At 41.5% G+C, this 20,062-nt stretch overlaps 1 protein-coding gene across 1 annotated transcript in view; it reads left to right on the top strand.

The window, feature by feature from the left end:
* znf536 (zinc finger protein 536) overlaps positions 1 to 19,791 on the top strand; it is a 93,037-nt gene extending 73,246 nt beyond the window's left edge. Inside the window, exon 5 of the mRNA XM_069658431.1 lies at positions 17,154 to 19,791. Coding sequence (XP_069514532.1) covers positions 17,154 to 17,308 — 155 coding nt within the window. The 3' untranslated portion in view covers positions 17,309 to 19,791. The remainder of the gene's footprint in view (positions 1 to 17,153) is intronic.
* The last annotated feature ends 271 nt before the right edge of the window (positions 19,792 to 20,062 follow it).

Raw genomic sequence — 20,062 nt, 5'->3', positions numbered from 1 at the left:
AAATGGAAAAAAAAAGAATCTCAAAAGTGGATTTAAGTTCAATACTTAAACAAGTGCACGTGGTTAGTCAAGTCCCACCACTGTACATTAACCTGTAACATGTTTTCTGACGCTATGATGATACTTGTAATGCATTTTATTTTGTCTTCCTTCACGATCTGCCAGTTTACTCCAGGAGCACCATTTTAAGGCGTTCTGTGTTTTAAAGAAATCTCCTCTTGTGCCACAAAGTAGCCTGGCACAATGTAAAACTGTCGATGAATGCCAGTGAAAGCTGCCAGTCTTCTTGGTTGATTGTTTGTGGTAATTACACTAATGTCTACAAATGAAGCTGGTAATGGTTTATTGATGTAACAATGCTACATGTAGAACATTTAACAATCACAGGTTAGCTGCAGTTATGACCATTCAAAATAGAAACCTCCACCCGAACCAAAGAACCTTTGAAGAGCCCTCTTTATTCTGGGTGCAGCAGTGGCTCAATACACGGTTCAGCCCGAGCACCGATCAAGTCCTGGCTCGGTTGTTCGTTTTGTCCAGAAGGCAACTCCGCAGGACGTTAGCCGGCTCAGCATTCTGGGATAGCTGCCCGGGGGTCCCGGATGACCTCAAGAGTTAAAAGCAAACAGCGGGAGAGATAGACGAAGGCACGGAGGAAGCACGGGAACTGACAGAGAGACAGAGGAAGGAGGGATGGAGGTATGTTGAGGGAGGCAGTGGGAGAGAGAGATGGGAGGTTTTTTGAGAGAGGGGCAGAAAGAAAGACATTGAGAGAGGGAGGAGAAGACACAAGGAGGAAACAATCATGAAAATATGTCAAAGGAGACTGAGAGACAAGTAGACACCCCTGCCTTCATGCTCACTTATTAAGGAACGTTTATTTATATAGCACATTTCAGCAACAAGACAAGACTCAAGACAACAAAAGCAAAGAAACACATTTTAAAACAAGATGCTATCTCACCTTACAGAAATAGATGTGCAAAGACGGAAAAAAGAACACCTGAGAGAGAACCTCAGACCTTCAGACACCTGGACTACCACTGCTATAGTGGGTTTCATTGTCTAAGGTGTCCTGGGAGAGTTTCCTGATGCTGCTGACCATCTGATGAGCACTCCTGACCCTTTCTCGTAGCCTCCTTAATGCTCAGGAAGAATCATAGCAAATCCCTGCAGCCACATTTTAAGAAGCAGAAGAGTAGAGGCTGCCACAGTGCTTTAAAGCTTTGGTTTTGAAACGAGATGTTCAACAGTGAAATACAAGAGTAAAGTTTAAGAGTACACATACTTTTATTCACTTAAAGAAAGAGAAAAAGATCAGGCTTTTGTCTCTTCTAGGGCTCTAGGGAAAGACCCATGAATAAGCATTAAAGTCAGAAAGCTCAAAAAGGATGAGATGAAGAGGTAATGTAAACCCTGACATACTTAAAAGAAAAAGTGTGTACTTAAAGTGTGTGTGTTTTGTGTGCAAGAGAGAGAGAGAGAGAGGGAGGGAGAAGAATTGAGACATGTCAGATCTGTCATTTCCCCCCTTGGCCGCCCCGCCCGTTTTCCCACAGTGGTCCTCTCCTTGGCCTGATAATGACGCTTAAGAAGGTAATGGTGTAAATGAAAGCTGCCCCCCCTCCTCCCCCCGTCCCCTCCCCACTTTTCATTCTGCACATCTCTCTACCTCTCTCTCTCTCTCTGGGGAACAAAGAGGCCTTATTATACCTCCCTGTCAGCGTCGCTCTGTGTCTCACCACTGTACAATCACTGTTTTCAGCAGCACTATCAGCATGGGGTAAATGGAGAGAGAGGCTGAGAGAGTGGGCGAGACAGGTAGAGTGAGAGTGGGAACGTCAGTATTCAACACTAGTTATCTAGAAGTGCTTTTTTAGTTTGAAGCGCACCGCTCGTTTGTTGAAAATGTCTTTGTGTGCAGCATTTTTCCCCTCTTCTTAAAGCTTGAACAGGCAGTGTAATTTATTTGAGACGCGCGTTCACATGACACACATACTTACACACGCACACACACTCCTTAAGTCGAGAGATATCTTCTTATTGGGGAATCTTTCAATAAATCAATGTGACTTTAAACACATTTCCCAGGCGACGCGGCTGACCTGATAAGAAGTGAACTAATCTCTTTTGAGGCTGCCGGGAGAGCTTTGAACCAAATCTACTGTGCATCTATCACCAAGGTTATTTGTCAATGGCTGCTAATCCCAGGTAAATTTCCCTGGTTTTATATCAGGGTTCTCATGCCTGAAGTTTCTCGGCCTTGGGAAAATAAGAGAGCAGGCTTACAGAAAGCAGGGGAACAAAAGAAATGTTATGGATTTCAGCAGAAAAACAGCGGTTCAGCCAGGGAGCAGAGAGGCGCAGAGAGAGATGGTTTATAACCATCCTTTACACAATAAAAGCACAAGTGCAGTGCACTGCATGCATCTTAATAGAATAGTTTGATATAATGATGCTCATACAAGATCAGGTGTAATATTGCTCCTTTTAAAGAATACACCTTAGACATTTTAATAAACATGGCGTGGTCCAGTCAAGAAAAAGTTCTCACTTCCTTTAACATTATTTTAACAAGAAAAGCAACAAAGATTTTTTTTTTTTTAAATCTCTACACAGTTTATCAAATATGAGCCTCTAACATACAGCTGAGGTTTACTGTTAAAGGGGCCATATCTGTTAAATGGATATTCTCATATTTTCATGGGTGTCACATGTTTGGGTGTTTATTGTTCACAATGAAAAATTGAAAACTGCATAATTCCGTGTTTTTCCAGTATGACATTATTAAAAAGGTCGCCTCTGAAATGGGCCGTTCAGAACACCTGCAGGTTTCTACGTAGAACCTTGCTTTCACTGAAATCCACCAATCGTCATTCACCGTCGTTCGCCGCCATTCACCTCAGACTGCCTTCTAGCACTAGCTTGTAGTCAAGTCGTTGTCAAGATTTCAACTTACCATTCCGATACCTCCTGCCGATTCTGGCTCGTACATATAAGGCTGAATAACGATCCTAGAGCAGCCATGTTTTCTACAACCTTGGAGTGACAGTGCAGTGCGGCCGCTCCCCCATGAGGGGTCGCACACGGTCACTACAATACCAGGTCAGCCAATCGTGGCTAAGGTCTAACCTTTAAATGGCAAAATGGCTTGTTCGTTTCAGGAGGAAGGAGAGGCTCCAAAAAATAATTAAATTAAAATATGTAGACAATTTTTAAAATGAAACAAACTTTACCAACATGATTCAAAAACGCATTAGAATAATACAAAATACATTTCATAGCTAACATATGTCCCCTTTAAGGCTCACGTTCAACAATAGGCACAGGTTGTTCAGCACTAAAGTAAAATAAAGACATGTTGTACTTAAAATGTTTGAAGATTTATTAGAGCAATGTGTTTAAACCTGAAAATAATACATTTTAAATTCTACATAACCATCCAACATTATTTTAAAGACTGATAAATACAATGTAAAAAGAAAAGCAATGTAATGTTTTTTTTATTACTTTTTACCAATATCATAAATATCACCCTGGAATTTATTTTAAGAAAAAACTATGAAAATCATTCTGATTTTAAATGAATATTATTTTCCTATTAAATATTACAAAGTCAGATCTTCATTCTTCATAGGAAGCTCGTTCGAGGTCAGAGCGTAGGTACAGGAGGTCAGGTCCCCTGTCTGTGTTAAGTATAACAACCCAAGCACCCAACACACAAACTAAATGACCGTGACTAAAGTCTGGTCCACCATGTAAAAATAACTGTACGTGCAGAATCGTCCCACCACACACACTATTTGCCAATAAATAATTGATCAGACACATTATACAAAGTTTTTGCCATTTCCTGTGCTGCTGATCCTCCTCTCTGATTTGTTTCATTTTCATCCTGTATTTAATTCTTTTTGCCATGCCCTGAAACCCCCCCACCCCACCTCACGCCCCCATTCGCGCAGGAGATCATGGAAAATCTCTTTCCATATCTGTCATCTGCCACGCTGTGTGAGGAACAGTTTTGATCTCTGGCTCGTCTGTTTACGGCCGTTGTCAAGCGAAAAGAGTCGTAGCCGTAAGTGCTTACACCAGCACGTAAATAGTTTGACGTGTGGCTCTGTAACAAAGTTGTGGAAGTAAATAAGGACCCAAACAAGCGCGCAGAATTGCAATTAAGTTGTACGTCTGCATCAGGAAATGTTTGGAGCTGCGTGATTTCTGCTCGCTCTTTTACATTTCTGAGTCTTGATATGAAAAATGGATGTTTTTTGGTTCCAGAAAGACTTGTTGGCTGTGAGAGATCAAAGGGTAAGAGCAGTGTATTATAGCACTCAGCTACACACACACACACACACACACACACACACACACACTCATACAGACAGGGAATATAATGCAATTGCTGCTCAATTCTTCCATTGTGAGGTCATGGTGTGAGGGTCCAAGTAAGATGGAGGATTTTCTGGAATAGAAGATTTTCACAGCTGAACGGAACATGCTCAAAACACTAACATTAAAATCCAGAAAGACTCAAAACTCAGGATGTCAGGACGACAACTCCGACTAAACATGGAAATTAAAAACATCCAGACCTCCCCTTTTTTTCCCCGCTTCACCTCCTCCTCGTGTGGCAGGAGTACTTTAAGGACATAATGAAATATATTGTTCATTTGAAAAGTCTGTTCCATCATTTTAGTCACATTTTGTCATCATTCAGCCTCTTTCTCGCCATCTGTGGACACTTTGAGATCGCCAATAGTTTGGCTGCATGGCATTTGTAATGACTGCATGCATGTGAAGATTTTTTAACTGTCTTAAAGTATTTTATTTTCAGAATACAGAATAAAAAAGTAACATGCTTGCAGGGACATTTTTTTGATCATAATGAGGCCTTACGTTGTAAAACAGAGTTAAGTACAATAAGAATGCAGTTGGAGGCAGGAAAAACAAAGTTTATTGCATTGTTTCTGGCAGAATATAATCATGAGAAAGTAATATGTATTCGTAAACTTTAAATAGAGACAGACATATTTGTTGTTTTGCTGAAATAAAAAGTTAAACTGACAGTTTTATTAAAACACTGCAGCCACTTTCAGTGTTACTGAGCTAAATACTTTATCACAGCTAAACAAAACAAGCTGGAGAAGTTATCATGACAATTAATTATTCTGCAAATGTTTCACTTTAAGGTAAAAATACAAACCCAATTGTTCTTGCAATTTCATACACAGCATCAGAGAGAGATGTTGGGCCTAAAATAAAGTCACTATTTTTAGCTTCACAATAATTTCCACAATTAAAGAAATTATTTTGCATCAAAGTGATGAAATTAAAAGTGTAACAAATGTCGTAGCAGTTCTTGAAACATTGATGTCACACCGTCCATCTCTACAGTTGTTCAGGCAGCTCAGATACAAAGCAGCGTCAGGACAGACAGAAGGCAGAGGAGCGGCCTGAGAGGAAATGACAGAGCGAGCGGCTCAGAGAAAAGAGGAATGGAGAGAGAGTGAGTGATTCAGGGAGGAGGCAAAGACGAGATGGAAGAGGAGGGGTGCATGGAGGGGTGTGGGGGGGTGGCTGATCTTGGAAAGGTTTAGTATATCATAATTATCCCGTTAAGTAACGGCGGAGCAGTCTCCCCGGGGGAATTCGTCTTAAATGGAAGATTTGCAAGGAGAACGGGTCAGAGAGAAAAACTGCTTCCAGTCGGCAGGAAATCCTGTTTACATTTACATAATCATATCAACACTCACTCCTTCTTCTTCTTTGTCTCCTTCTTTTGGATGCCTTTTCAAAAAAAAAGAGACAAACGAGGGAGGGCTTTAGGCTGCCGCTTGTCGAAGTTTGTTGTTGCTTCTTTTTTTTTTTTTTGCTTGCTCTTATTTTGTTAAAACTGCTGCCAGTGTTGGCAAGAGTGCCTCTTTTTTTAATCTCTTGCCAGCACCTCCAACCTCTTCTTAACATCTCTGTCTTTCTGTCTTGTAATGCCCTCTTTGAGAGGGTTTGTCACACCTTTTGGCCTCTTTCCCTCGTTTGGCATGCTGTAAAAAAAAAAAAAGAAAAAAAGAGAAAGAAAAAAGGGAAGCTTAAGCATAAATAGGGTGCGGCGTGCCCGGCTGTGTGAGTCTTAATTGAGATCTGCTAAGAGCAGGCAGCAGATGTTTGTAGCAGCAACTGTTGAATCATCAGAGACCAGTGAAAGCCTGTGAAACCACGTTAAAAAGAAGCCAGGTGCTCCACATTTTTCATTTCGCACTTCCTCTGCCTTTTTTCTCTCTTTACATCACGGAGGAAAAAAAAAACTGAAGTAGTGATGTGAAAGTCTGCGTGTGTGTGTCAGGGGAAAAACAGATAGACAGGTTATTAGCAATGCTAAATTATTGTAAAGCGTCTGCAGCTTCATGCATCTGCTAAAAGAAGGGACCCTGACTTAAAGCTGAACTGAAACATGGAGAAAAGATTGCAATGAAAAGGTGATGAACGTTATAAATAGACAGATTGTAGGTCAGGAAACTGCAGGGAACATTCCTCTAATTAATTTAATTTTCATTTATTTTTCTCATATATAACTTTGGTTCTTTACATTTAACTTCATTTAATTTACTGTGTGTTAAATGTTGTATCATGTCGATATTGCTAATATACTTTATATTATATAATTATGGATATTCATTTCTGCATACAGTTCATGTTAGAGATGAAGCATTGCATTGATACTGAAAGGCACTCAAATGTAATTGAAGAGAGTCTGAATAAGGCACATTCAGGTTGGCAAACAGAACAGGGGCAAAGACTTGTCTCGATTGTGTTAAAGGCTGTTATTTTTTAGTATTTCTTCAAAGCAAAATCAGCGAGGTATTGTATCCTCAACAAGTCCTCAACAAATCTGCCGTGAATCAAAATACCACTGGATCATACTGAGTAACACCGGGACTTTTAGGGCCCATGGGAGTTAAAGGAAGTTTCCTGCTTTGCCTGGTTTGTTACCCTGACACCCACTGCCTTATAGTCTGCATCCTAACCCTGCTTTGCCGTGAGGACACCTGGGAGTGTCCACACACACTGAGGCAGAATTAGTTAACATCTCTGAACTAAATAGAGGTCATAAGGAAACAGAGGGCATAAGGTCATTTAGATATCGCCTTTGGTTACGTTTCAGATTCTTAAAGAGTAATTTATTAAATGATACAATAGAACAGTAATGGATAATAAAGTACAAGTGCAGCATAAGACTTAAGTTAAAGCCGCTCCAGAGATTCTGTACAGGCACATTTCAGATCCAATAAATGTTGACAGTTTTGTTTGCTGGCACTTTAACGTGAGACAAGAGCCCTCACCTGATATACTACAATGATGCCCTGTTGTAGTTGTTCAAGAGTGTGTACCTTTCTAATCCTCCTTTATTTATCTGTAACATTTAGCAGCTTGGGAGAACTTCCCCTATCCTGGGGACCAGCGACAGGTTCACTGTAATTATAAATGATAACAACACTATTAATCTCCTGTCTGTCCACCTGTCTGTCTGTCTTATCAATCTTCTTCTGTAGAGACGTCTTTCCAGCCCAGAATGTGGATATCGTCTCTCTTTTTCTGTCCTGCCTCAGTCCGTCTGTTTTACTGAAGTTTAATCAATGTAAATATTTAAAATGACACCTTTCTACAAACCATTTGAGCTGTTAACATTTAACACAGACTTACCACATCCAGATTTAATAAAGGCCTTTATATATCAGCTTAATTTATTGAGGACAAGGTTGATCATTGTACTCATAATCTATATTCTGACTTTATGACTGAGTATTATAGACTTTAACAGGGCAACACACGTACGATTGCCCTATATATGCATATTGCCCTATATAATATTGCCCTATTTGCTGCTGTGTGTCTTTTCATTGTCTCTACCTTCTACTGTACATACAGAGCATCCTCCTCACTGTGTCATCACTCTCCTTTCTCTGTCCTCCTCCTCTGGTTTCACAATCAGACGGAGGGGTTTGGGGACACATTTCAGTGGCCGATCAACAGTCTCCTTCTTCCTTCCCTTCTCCCATCTGGCTTCATGCCACACTGAATTAGTAACCAGATATGTCACCACCACAGTGCTGGTGCGGATAACACCGTGTGCTTCTGGGAGGGCCGTGGCTTACAGATTAGCACCTACAATTAATACAAGTGACTGGCAGGACGGCCGTCTGCTCTCCTGTGTTTGGTACTTTCTTGGTGCAGCACTTCAAAACTATGCAGGGTAAGAAGTTTGCAAAGAAGCAGCCTGCAGAGCCCGCAGTCTATGATGAAACTTAAACTAATACTGCACTTGCTAAACGGTTTGTTGTTGCATCGAGCATTTTGCACTTTGCGGTTTTAAACAAGTTTATTCTATCAACTCATCTCCTCCCTCTTATTCCTTTTCTTCTTCTAGTCGTAATACAAATATCTGTGCAGTGACAAAAGCTTTCTGTGGCTCTTCAGCAGGTATAATAGAAATGTAAGAACGCTGAGAAACACCAGCTTTAAGCAAAAACACACAGAAGTAGTGTACTGTAAGTTGAAACACATTTAATCTCAGATAATCAGGTTAAAGAAACTCTAAAGTGAGCGTTAAGAGGTAGCTGTGGCCATAAATGCTGCCCAGACGGCTTTTTCCAAAGCCTAAAAGCCCCTATAGAAAAGACAAACCCAATTTGTTACAGCACACTTTGAGATTCCAGTGCAGCTTTTTACAGCAGGCTGACTCACGCCGTACAGCTGAGGGCACTAATACAAACATCCACTGATGTGGCCTTTGACCTGTGACTGTGTCTCAGAGAATGAGGAAAGGATGTTAGTCATGTAAGCACAAAAAAAGGGAATTGTTCCTGCAATCTGTGGAGTTAGGATGACCTCACCTATTCCTGCACGCTGAACAAAAGCTTCCCCTTCAGACAGAGTGGATGGTAGTGATGGTTAGGAAACCTGAGAGCTTAAATCCCTGATTTCCTTGTGAGAACATGAAGGCAGCACGGATGACAGATAGTTGTGAATACACTCTCAGAAGAGACAGAAAGACAACAAGTTTACCAAAATGACAGCCCTCATCTGACCGTGGTAGAATCAGGGATCATGGGTAATCTGGCACTTTCATGATTTCTTTCACTGTCTCTCTCTCTCTCTCTCTCTCTCTTACATTAGACTACAGGCTCTTTCAAAGCACAGTGTGTCACAAGCATTTAAGATGTGGCCTTTTTTCCCCTGCACATTCCAACGCCATTATGTTACATTGTTGCTGAATAAAAGGCCGTATTATGTTCCAGCCCTCCCAGTAAAAGGGCAGAAGTGGACCCAGTTTTTATCTGCTGAACGAATCAATCAGGATTATGTCAGCTGAAAAGAATCACAGACAGCGGAGGCCAGGCTCTGTGTCTCTGTGTGTCTGAGTGTGTATCCCCCCCTCTCTCCCTGCCTCTCTCTCTCCCTCTCTGTGTGAAGGACGGGAGATTTGCAATGGAGGAAAGCACTTGTTGGTTATGAACATGCCCGGCTTGGTGACAAAGATGTCATTTGGGGTCTAAGAAAGCAAGAGGATTTTTTTCTATTTATGTATTTACCCACTCCCCCCACAACCCAGCCCTTTCCCCCTCCTCTGTGGGAGGATTGGAAGGGCACTAATTATCATTTCAGCAGAAATGATTAGGAGATCAAACAGGGATCGAATGCCATTTCCTTCCATTAATGCAGGGGGTTTAGAGTGCCTGTCATGGCTTGGCTTGTCCCAGGGCCTGCAGAGAGAAAAAAAATGAAAGGGGGAGAGAAAGGAGGGAAGAATGGAGGATGGAGAAGAGGCTTAAGAGGAAGGGAGTGAGGGAGGGACAGGACGGGACAGGGGTTTGGCAACAGAAGGAGAGAAGAGCTATTCAGTTAAAAGGCCAATGGATTGTGCAAGTGTAAGACGAAGCCCAGAAAGAATCATTTGAGCGGGAGATAATCAGAGGAAAATTTCCTGTGATTTTGTGAAAACCTGCATAGACAGTCTGAGAAAGTCATGGAGGGACACCGGCAGACTGAAAATAGAAATTCAATCTATAGTCCACAGACAGGTGGCTTACCTGGTTAGTTCTCAAAACCTGCAGTGCCACTTCCCCCCATATAGCTTTAAATTCACACAGGACTTGAACTAGGTGTCCTGGGTGAAGACCTTTTACTCTTTGGTCCATCCCTCAACCCTGAACGCCACACCAAGTGGCCTTTTTGGTCTGTCTTCTACGTCACTGAGAGAAGTTTCTTCAAGCGTCTAACACTGTTGCAGAGTGGTTTAGATCACATTTAGTTCAAGGCCCGGTGCATGTCACGCAGATGCTGAAAGATACTCTGTGCATCTTTATGGGATGTTGACGGCTGTGAAAAAGGCTCAGACTTGTTCTCATCCCAGGCCTTCAAAAACCATCACTTTGTCAGGGCCATCGGCATCACATGGCTAACGTATAAGTTTAAGTGTGTATTAAAATTTGAACTTCACCTGGACTTTTGGTTTCTTCTTTGAACCTGAATTGTTGTGGATGAAAGTCCAGCGTTGTTTGATCCTTTTATAACCCCCAACTGCAACCAGACTTAACCTGGCTTTCCACTATGCCACGAAGAAAAGTTGCTAGCAGCATCAAGTGAGTTGAAAGCACGGGGGTTCTCATGGAGATGCTAAAGGGTACCTTGTATTGCTTGGGCCATGACAAAGCGTCAAAAATCCGAGCGGTCTATAAGATCACATGTGGAATCCCCTAGAAAAGACGAGACCACACAAGCAAGACATAAATGACCAAGGTATGACCTTGTGTTTTCATTTTTTAAAGGGGTAGTCCTGCATTTAAATGTTGCACTTTCAAGCAGGACTCTTGAGTGATGAGAAGAACAAAGCAGCAGAGGCCGAGATATCCTCACTGCTCTTCTATAGCATGAGTTAGTCTGAAACGCTGAATGCAGCTTGATAATGTCGTTTGATCGCGTCCAGTCACTCAGGAAGTAGAAGGGCGAAGCAATATCCTGTGATGCTTCCTTAATTCCTTGATTATAGCCACACGTTAAGATTCAAGCTAAGTTTGAGGCTAATTCAAAAGTAGAACATAAACAAGTGAGGCTGAATTTGCCCCTAACAAAGTTCGATGTTTCCATTAAAAGATCAAAGAGACTCGAGGTGGATATCTGGAAGATTAGCGGGAAACAGCTAAGCAAAGGGGCACAATGGAGGATGTGGATGAGGTTGTGATTGTTTCAGCACGTCAGATGAGAGAAATGTCAAACAGAATGTGAGAGATGACCTCTGTGTTCATCGCCCATTAATGACCCTGCAGCTCCCAGCTTCATTTTCCCTCTCATCAAAAACATAAAAAAAACATTTCCTCCTGTCTCCAATAGTCATTTCCCCCCGCATTGTATTTATGTATTGAAAAAAAGGTAATAGATCAAGCACATTCCATTATTCTCTTATAAGATCATTAGCAAATATAATTAGATATGAAAGAAAGTAATTTGGAGAGGAGAGGGGAGAAAAGCGCTATCAGGCAGAGAAGACAGATTGTAGCATCAGAGTGTTTGGGCTTAAATTGCTCAGCGGAGGTATTATCAAGCCGGCAATCTTTTAGCCTCAGAAATAGTTTTGGAGTCAGAGAGCGAAAGATAGAAAGAGGCCACTAAAATTCACTTCATTGTGTTTCCCCAACTGCAATCATTCTTTTTCACAATTTGCTCGCTTTCCTCTTTTCTTCTCCTCCTCTGGATCTTCCCATCCTGTCATACGCATCACCTCGTACTAGACCTGAGAGTTTGCAGCAAAACAAAACTGAGTTTATAAAAAGAAAACAAGTTGACATGGAGTCATCGCACACAAAAAACACATTATCACAGACAACAGAGAATGGGTAACCTTTTTTACCCACTCCTCGCACATATTGATTCAGCTTTTGTATTATTTTTGCAACTTTAAAAACAGAAATAACACAAATTGCGTTCTGCCTTGATGTTGCTTCGTGAGGAACCTTTTCGCTGCACATCTCGTCTCTTCTCTCTCTCGAACACCACCCCTCCTCCTCCTCCTCCTCCTCCTCCTCTCTCCACCTGCACACAGGAGTTTTCGTCACTCTTTGTTGCACCTTAACACCATACTATGTTTGTCTAATAGGGATCTGAGTCGAAAGCAGACTGAGAGCACAACAATCCTGCTGCGTTTCACCACAAATTTGCTTTTTTTCCCTCACCCCTTTTTCTTCTTTAGTAGTGCTTTGAGGGATCGGGGGAGAGGGAGGGGGGGGAGTGTGGGAAGGGTGCAGAGGAGGGGTGGCAGGGTGGATGTGGATTTTTCTAGTCTTTTGTGCGAATCACAGGGAATGGTAACTATAAACATCCTGTATTCATTAAAACCATCTAAAAATAAAATTTTAGAGGGATGGTGGGGGGAGGGGGGTGTGCGCTCACTTCCTCGCCGCTCCTCCTCGGTGTATACAAGCGGGCCGTGTTATGCCTGGTGCCGCTCATATTTACATATTTATAAATACTGGGCTGTACAATGAGACGGGGCTGTGCCAAGAACAACACTTTCTGCTAGTGCACGGCCGGATGCCTGAGAGGCAACAGAGACCACAGACACCTTCAGTGGCACACAGAGGGACAGGACAGTTCATCCAATGTCAGGCATGTTTTACTATCCTCTTACTTTGAGATCACAATAAGTCAACTTGATGAGATTCATCAGCTGCATCCCAGTAACATGGAGGTGAAGATTTAAGTTTCCTCAGCAGTTTAAAGAAAGTGCAAGCGGCCTCACTGTTTCTTAAGAGGCTCTTGTCTTCTCACGTACCTCTAGCAAAGGTTCCTAACCTGTTTGTCCAGGACGTGTTGTCACCAGGTGGATATTCGCAAGATTTTGACTAGTGCTTTTCACTTGTCTTATTAGGACACTTTCACAGTGGTTCTCAACTGGTCTAGCCTCAGAACCACTAGCACCTCCTTAATGACAAATCACGAGACAAATTTTTTAACCAATCAAATGTATTAAATTAAAATCTGTGCAGTTTGCGTAAAAAGAACATTTTGCCGCTACAATTCATTTAATAAACATCCTGTTTTCAACAAAAATAAACCTGTAACCTGTACCTGTAGCCGGGATTACCCATTTACATGGACTGTGAATAAACTACATTACTACTGCACTCACGTCACAGGAAACCCATGTCCTTCAAAAAGCGCAGCAAAGACTTTTTTCCACAGCTTTTTTTTTTTCAGGCACACACCAGAGACCCATACAGACCCAAAACAGCCGCACGACCCACCAGTTGAGAACCAGGGCTTTCGAAGACCTGAAGAGATTAGACATTCAGGCACTGTCAAGAATAAAAAGCAAAGATCAGAGTTACAAGTGAAATAAAAACAAAACCAATAAGATAGATTTTGTCCTATTTTGTTTATTTACTTGTGACCCTCAGATGTATTACAAGACCCTTTGTGGGGGCCCCAACCCAGGTTGAAAACCACTACTGGTATCTAGACCAGCAGACAGCATCGGTTTAATATAATCAATTGTGTAGATATCTTTCTCTGACATATGCCCCTGCACTTTCATACAATAAAGCTGAGTAGAAAAAAAAATCCACACAGTTTTTCAAGGTACTACTTTCATCAACACAAACATGATTTCACTCCATTGTAACGGAGTGGAAACAGATTTCTTAGAAATGCCAGCATCTTATGATTCAGAAGTGTTGACCTGGAAAAATCTATACTAGCTGAACCCTAATGTGCATCAGAAACAGGAAGAACACAGTGATTAGCTGCTGAAACAGAGGCACCAGTGTTTCTCAGCCATTCGTGTGAATCTGAAGAAATGCTGCACAATGTGCCACACTACCAGCCTCAAGAATGGCAGGGTGTTGTGCTGCAAAATGCCAGCTTCTTCTTGGTGAGTGCCTGTTGTGTGATGTTTTCACAGACTGCTATTAATGTGAGGTGATGCCTCTGAGACCACACACACTCACACTTATTCACACACACACACACACACACACATACACACACAGTCCACTGTATCCCACGGCGGTCCCGACACATGCTCACAGTGCAGTGTTATGCCATTGTTCCATCCTCCTTCCCATTTATCCATTCTGTTAAGCATGACACATGTATTAACAGTGGATGGATCCTGGAGCTGTGTGTCCTCACACCATATGTTTTCCTTTCCCGGGCCCTCTCCTCTCCAATAACCACCCCTGTCTCCATCTGCTATCTTGCAGCATGCCACAAGAGGGCGCACTTACTCTTTCACATTGTTTTCTAAGAGTGTTGTGGCGATTCGGGCATGTATTGTAGACTGGTGCTTTATTGCCGTTAAGTACGAGACATTAATAGTTAGATCTTTTTTATGGACATACAACTTTATGAATATCCTTCTGCCATCTTGTATGCATGATGCATCCACCCCTAAGAAGGGCACACTCTTTGAAGGAAACAAACACTTGCATTCATGTGATAAATGAATGCCAGGCAGGTTGTGTGTGTCTGTGAGGTGCATCTGCCGCCTGCCCGAATGGGAAATTAAAACTGTGAGGGGAAGTTATGCTAAATCTATAAAGTTGGCCGGGAAATTTCTCCCCCTTCGCAGCGGCAGTTGTTTGGGGAGAAGGAGCAGCGTGCTTAAATAATAACATTCCAGGTGGCTTAGTTAATGAACAGTGAAAATCAAATATGGAGCCTAATCTGGAGCTCGTTACAGGAAGTTTCTTTACAGGGAAGTCAAACGCAGGAAGTGCCCTCAGGGAGAGAACAGACACTTTTTGAAGCTTCAAAGGAGGAAACTTTAGGTTTATTTGAGTGATGCAGGTTTTTGTACGTAAATCAAAGATTGTCATTGTGCATCTTAAGGAATCAAAGAAATGCTTGATGTTAAATGGTGCCTTCTTTCATGCTTTTTTTTCAGTAAGAGTGTTTAGGCAAATTATCTTCTCATATAGTTATTTCTTCTTCATACAGAAATGTTGAAAGTGATTCTCCACTGATAACACACCTAAATCAACGCAGCGCTCTGGTATCTTTCCGGAGGCTTTAATGTCTGATTTACTGTCTTAGCTTGCCATCTTGTGGTGAAAGTGTGCAATGACACATGCAATTTAATAGCAAGGAATTCTAATGTGAGATGTACCTCAAATTGGATGAGAAAAATCTGATTAGTTGACTGTAAAAGAAACCGACCCTTCAGTGTTAATAGTTGCATCTTCATGCTGGTATTTGTGTGATCTAGGATACTAAAAGTGTGCTTTAGGAATAAGATTTTTTTTTATGTTCCAGTTTTTAATCAATGCCTCTTATAAAATACATTTGCAATGATCCTTTAGTGTTGCTGGAAGCATCTAAAGTGAGTAGCATTGAGCTTTGGAAGCATAAGGCCAAATGAGGTTGGCAGTAGTTTGTTAATGTTGGTTGCAGGGATGCAGGGGCAGATCACGCCCTGCACAGACACCAGAGAGTTATTACTCACAGTTGAATCTAAGAGATGTTTTATCATGTTATTAGCTCTTTATTTTCCCTCTGTTACGGCGGCACTTCCTTTCATTTCGATATCCATTTCCGTCCCTGCAAAAGCACAGCACAAATAAACCCGTGTTTTAATTTGGTTTTGTCAGATTCATAACGCCACTTTAAAAGAACATGACATGCAAATGTGTTCAGTGGCGTTTTATTGCAAAATAATTTTCTAAGAAGTTGCTGAGGGAATGAAAGTGTAAGAAACGGAGGGGGGGCTGGGGACAAGTTGTATTATTTAGTGGCCGCTGCTGTGGGACCTAATTACAGCTCTGCATTTCTTACTGTCTCACCGAGTCTTCAAACTTTTTTATTAGAATTACTCACTTCACTTCTCACCCACTGTCACACTTCCTGTCACACTTATTGAGCCAAACAACTTGCTTGTAACAAGTATGAAACTACTCCAGTTGTCATAACCGTAATGTGCTTTTGTCTCATATCACTTTAGAAGATGATTATTTCTCTGAGCAGCCGATCACAATCTCACAATGTAAGCTGCTGTGTACAGAAAATGCAAATACAAGACCTGAAGGAAATACATGTTAGATTTGGACTGTAGGTGTAGCAATCTAATGAAAGCTCTGCTGATGCTGCTCGTATAAAGAGCAGCATTTTAATTAGTCCTGTTTATAGATACAGTACTTTGTGTAGTCTGGGGCATGGTGGACAAATAACACAATGCAAAGCAAGTTTATTTATAGAGCACCATCCATAAATAAAGCAATTTAATCTCAAAGTGGTGAATGAAACTATATCGTGCATTTTAATTGTGAAATGATTGTATTTTTATGTCTGTAATTTTCAGGAGTTCCTGTTATTTTGTCCACCCTGTTCATTAGATACTAACAGCACATCACCAGTGTGTTAGGACTAACAAGAAAACTGTCAAATTAATTTAAAGCACAGGCTCTGTTAGCTGAAGGGTTTCTGTTGCTGGTCCTAGTTAAAGTAGTGTTAGTGTAAGTGTAGTTGTTAAAACTGGAAACAGGTTGAATAGACTCATCAGAAAAGAGGAGAAACCTTTAAAGGGCCAGCTCACTGAAATTACCAAATGACCAATTTCTCACTTATTTCTAGCCAAGCCGACACTTTTGGTTTCATTTTTCCAGCACAAACAGATATCCTTATTTGCTATGAGAGCCATCTCACCGATATAACGGAAGATTTGTTATATTTAAAAACTAGAAAAAAAGCTAAATAAATACCTTTTTTCTCCAGGATAATCCATAGATTCCTTTGTCTCTGGATAGCTTGCCCTGGGACTGCTCTGGATTATCCAGCGTAATGGAGACATTGGAAAGAGCTGCAGCTTTTGAATAGTTAAAGGCTGTCTGAAACATAAACACAAATTCAGTTGTTTAGTTGTAGACTGAGGAACTAGAAACATGAATACTAACTGTAGTTCAGTGAGGAGATGCATTACTGTTAGTTATTTGGGTGAAATGACCCTTTAAAGCCTTCAAATTTGACACATCAGTAGAAAGGTGTTAGTCTCAAATATCCCACCACCCCATTTGCCCCCCACTGACCGTATGATGCAATGCTGAACGTGTGTGTGTATGTGTGTTGGGTCCGTGGTGCTAATCTGCCTCTTGTTCTCTCATTGGCCGTAGTGCATCTCTGGGTAGGAGAGGAGGACCAGCCAATGACCCATGACCCCGCGCTGACCCTCGACCCCAACCATCTTAACAACGACCTTAACCACCCTAACAACCATAACCTAGGCGACCCAGAGGGGCTGGACGCCCACGCTGTAAACAAAGACTAACGTCCCACACCGGAGCGAGGCAGGATGAGGAGGAGGAGGATGAAGGCGATGAGGAGGAGGAGGATGAAGGATAAATGAAGGAATACACTATAACAAAGACTTTATTTAAGATGAAAAAAACACAAACTACCGTCAGAGGCAAGAGAAGGCGAGAACTTTATGAAGGAGAGTTTGGGACAGTTTTCCTGTGGGGACGGATTTGAGAGATGGACCTAATGACTTTTACAAACAAAGTGACGGCAACTTCCCTGTTTTGTCTCCTGTGGTCTGAATGCCCCTTGTCTTTGTTGTCTTCTCTCTTATACGATGTTTTGGTTTGTTTTTTGTTCTTTTGATGAAACTACCTGTCTGATTAGCACTTCCTGTAACCGCAATCTCTGATACATTCCTCCAGCTAGAAAGGTGTGTCTCTTTTTTTAATTAGGACTGAAGTGTAGTGCTTAATCAAACGCTTTCAAAGACTTTTCTCTCCTGTTCAATGAAGCAGACAGTTATTTCACGTCCACGGACCACCATTATATTGTACCTGGAATGTAATCTACTGTAGAATAGAAACTTAACCGGACTGTTGACGGAGACCAAGCACATTTCCTGTCAGACCAGCCGCTCCTGGCTCTCCTACCTGCTGTCATAGACTCACTGTTTATGTCACATGACCATCCATCTTACATGATTGTGGTTGATGAAGGACAGGGCACCATATGACAATCTACAAGTCAAGTTTGTTTCCAGAAGTAATCCTGTATCACAGGTAGAAAAACAGTTTTGATGACGGTGGTGCTAATGATGATTGTGAAGAAGACGGCCCTAGATGTACTTATAATACTTATCCCCGCTCCATGACCAGGCCAGGTGAGGCCTTCACCCCGCTATACGGCTCCCTTTGTCTTTTTTCTTGTTCTGTATCATTCAACTCAGCCCCCATAGGCGCTTAATGTACATAGAGAGATATACAGTTGTTAAAAAAAGTGAACTTTTAAAGCATTTGAGGAAGAGGTGACAGTAGTTTACACGGCCACGGTCTCTAAAGGTCGACATTCTTCTGGAGTTTGACAGAGAAGAAGTAAAAAAAATAAGATCTCTAAAAGAAAAAAAAGGGGGAACAGTTTGTTTCTTTATCGCCCTCCACCCGTCTCTCTTCATCTCTGGTGTCAACCTCAAGGACTCTACTGTCGCAGATGTTTCTAAAATACTGCCACCGATCATTGTTGCACAGTGTTACTGACTACTGAAATGGTTTGATGTATTTACTTTAAGAAGAGAAAAAAGAACAAAAAACTGGAAAAAAGACATATTGTGTATAGCCTTAGATACAAGTCATCTGTTATTGCTTCTACAAAGCTATGTAGCTGTGCTAGACTGTAGGACGTAGGGTTGATTTTATTTTGATCTTTTATATGTACTGTACATTAATGCCTTCTTCATTTACGGATCAAAAAAAAAGAGGAAAAAGATGACAATCGTCTCCTGTGCTGCAAACATATTTGCCCCCATATATACAGAATTCATTATGCATAGAGGGACTTTATCCTTTCTCTTTTCTTTCATTTGTTTCGGTTCTCAGAAGTATTTTGCACTGTGATAGTATTATAAATCCAACCTATACAGTACAAAACTAGCTAACTAACTAAACTGAAGGTGTGTGTTTGTGTGTCCCTTGGCATTGTGAAATGTTTCTACGTCATTTTTTGTGAACCCAGAGAAAAATTCTAATGCGGTATGTACAGTTCAAATATAATACTTCTTTATTTGAGTTTGATCAACCTCTATACTGTATGTGGCACTGACAAGTTGTTACCCAGATTTCTTTTGTATGCAAATCCCCCTCCTGACCTGCAGCGTAGGCCTGTTACTGCTTTTCAGAGCTCATGTTCCATCCTGAGGAGATTTTGCTGCAGTACAGCCTCTTTTTCCATTTTCATTTGATTATTGTATATTACAATTAACCAGTCTTTCAATTTCAATATGCCAGAAAAAGAGGGGATTCAGAACTAAATAATAAGAGTGAGAAATAGTAGAAGTGAGAAGTAACGGCTGTGGGGAAATATAACAGGGTGTTTGAAGGGAGGAAAACTGGAAATGGGGTCTGAGTAAACCAATCACACGAATCCTGCCGGAGGCACTGGCCAATGGCTTTGACTTCTGACCCTATCTCTGTTTTCCGGGGGTGTAAAGATGAGAGATTAATGGCGAGGGTCTGGCTTGGGCTCTCTCCTTCTCCGAACCAGCTATAATGAGCATTCCACTCCACATATTATGTACAAAACCTGTCTTGTGAGCTGAACACTCTTTATGTTTTGCTGTACCCTCATGGCAGATGCTTCGTTTTGTAACTACTGAACTGTACTTATAGTAAAAATAAAATGTATTCAAACTAAAAAACGGATTGTCACAGAGCACCAGCCTGTTTCTTGTTTTTAACTTCTTCATTTCTGACAGAGGGAGAATCAGGGAGGCGAGCCGGCGTGTCGGGGTGTCACTGTGTGATCAGACGTGGGTAAACTGTTGGGAGAGTAGTCCATCACTTCAACACAAGTGATTATCTCTCAGTCAATCTGATGGCAAAGCTTCACGCACCGTGATCATCGAATACACACAACTAAATTACTGTCTGCACCTCGCTGTCTCCCAAAGGTGCTCGTACAGAGAGTGTAGTGAAACAACCTGTACAAGAAAGATTCAAACATTTAAATTACAGAGAATGACTTTCAGATTTCAGACACATGCTCTGCATTTCATTCATCTTTGATCCAT

The sequence above is a fragment of the Semicossyphus pulcher genome, unplaced genomic scaffold (assembly GCF_022749685.1).
Source record: "Semicossyphus pulcher isolate SPU_LCO1_2020_fin unplaced genomic scaffold, fSemPul1.0.p SCAF_1, whole genome shotgun sequence".
Taxonomy (NCBI): Eukaryota; Metazoa; Chordata; class Actinopteri; order Labriformes; family Labridae; genus Semicossyphus; species Semicossyphus pulcher.
The sequence above is the reverse complement of the archived record's forward strand: the minus strand, read 5'-3'. Positions and strand labels throughout refer to the sequence as shown.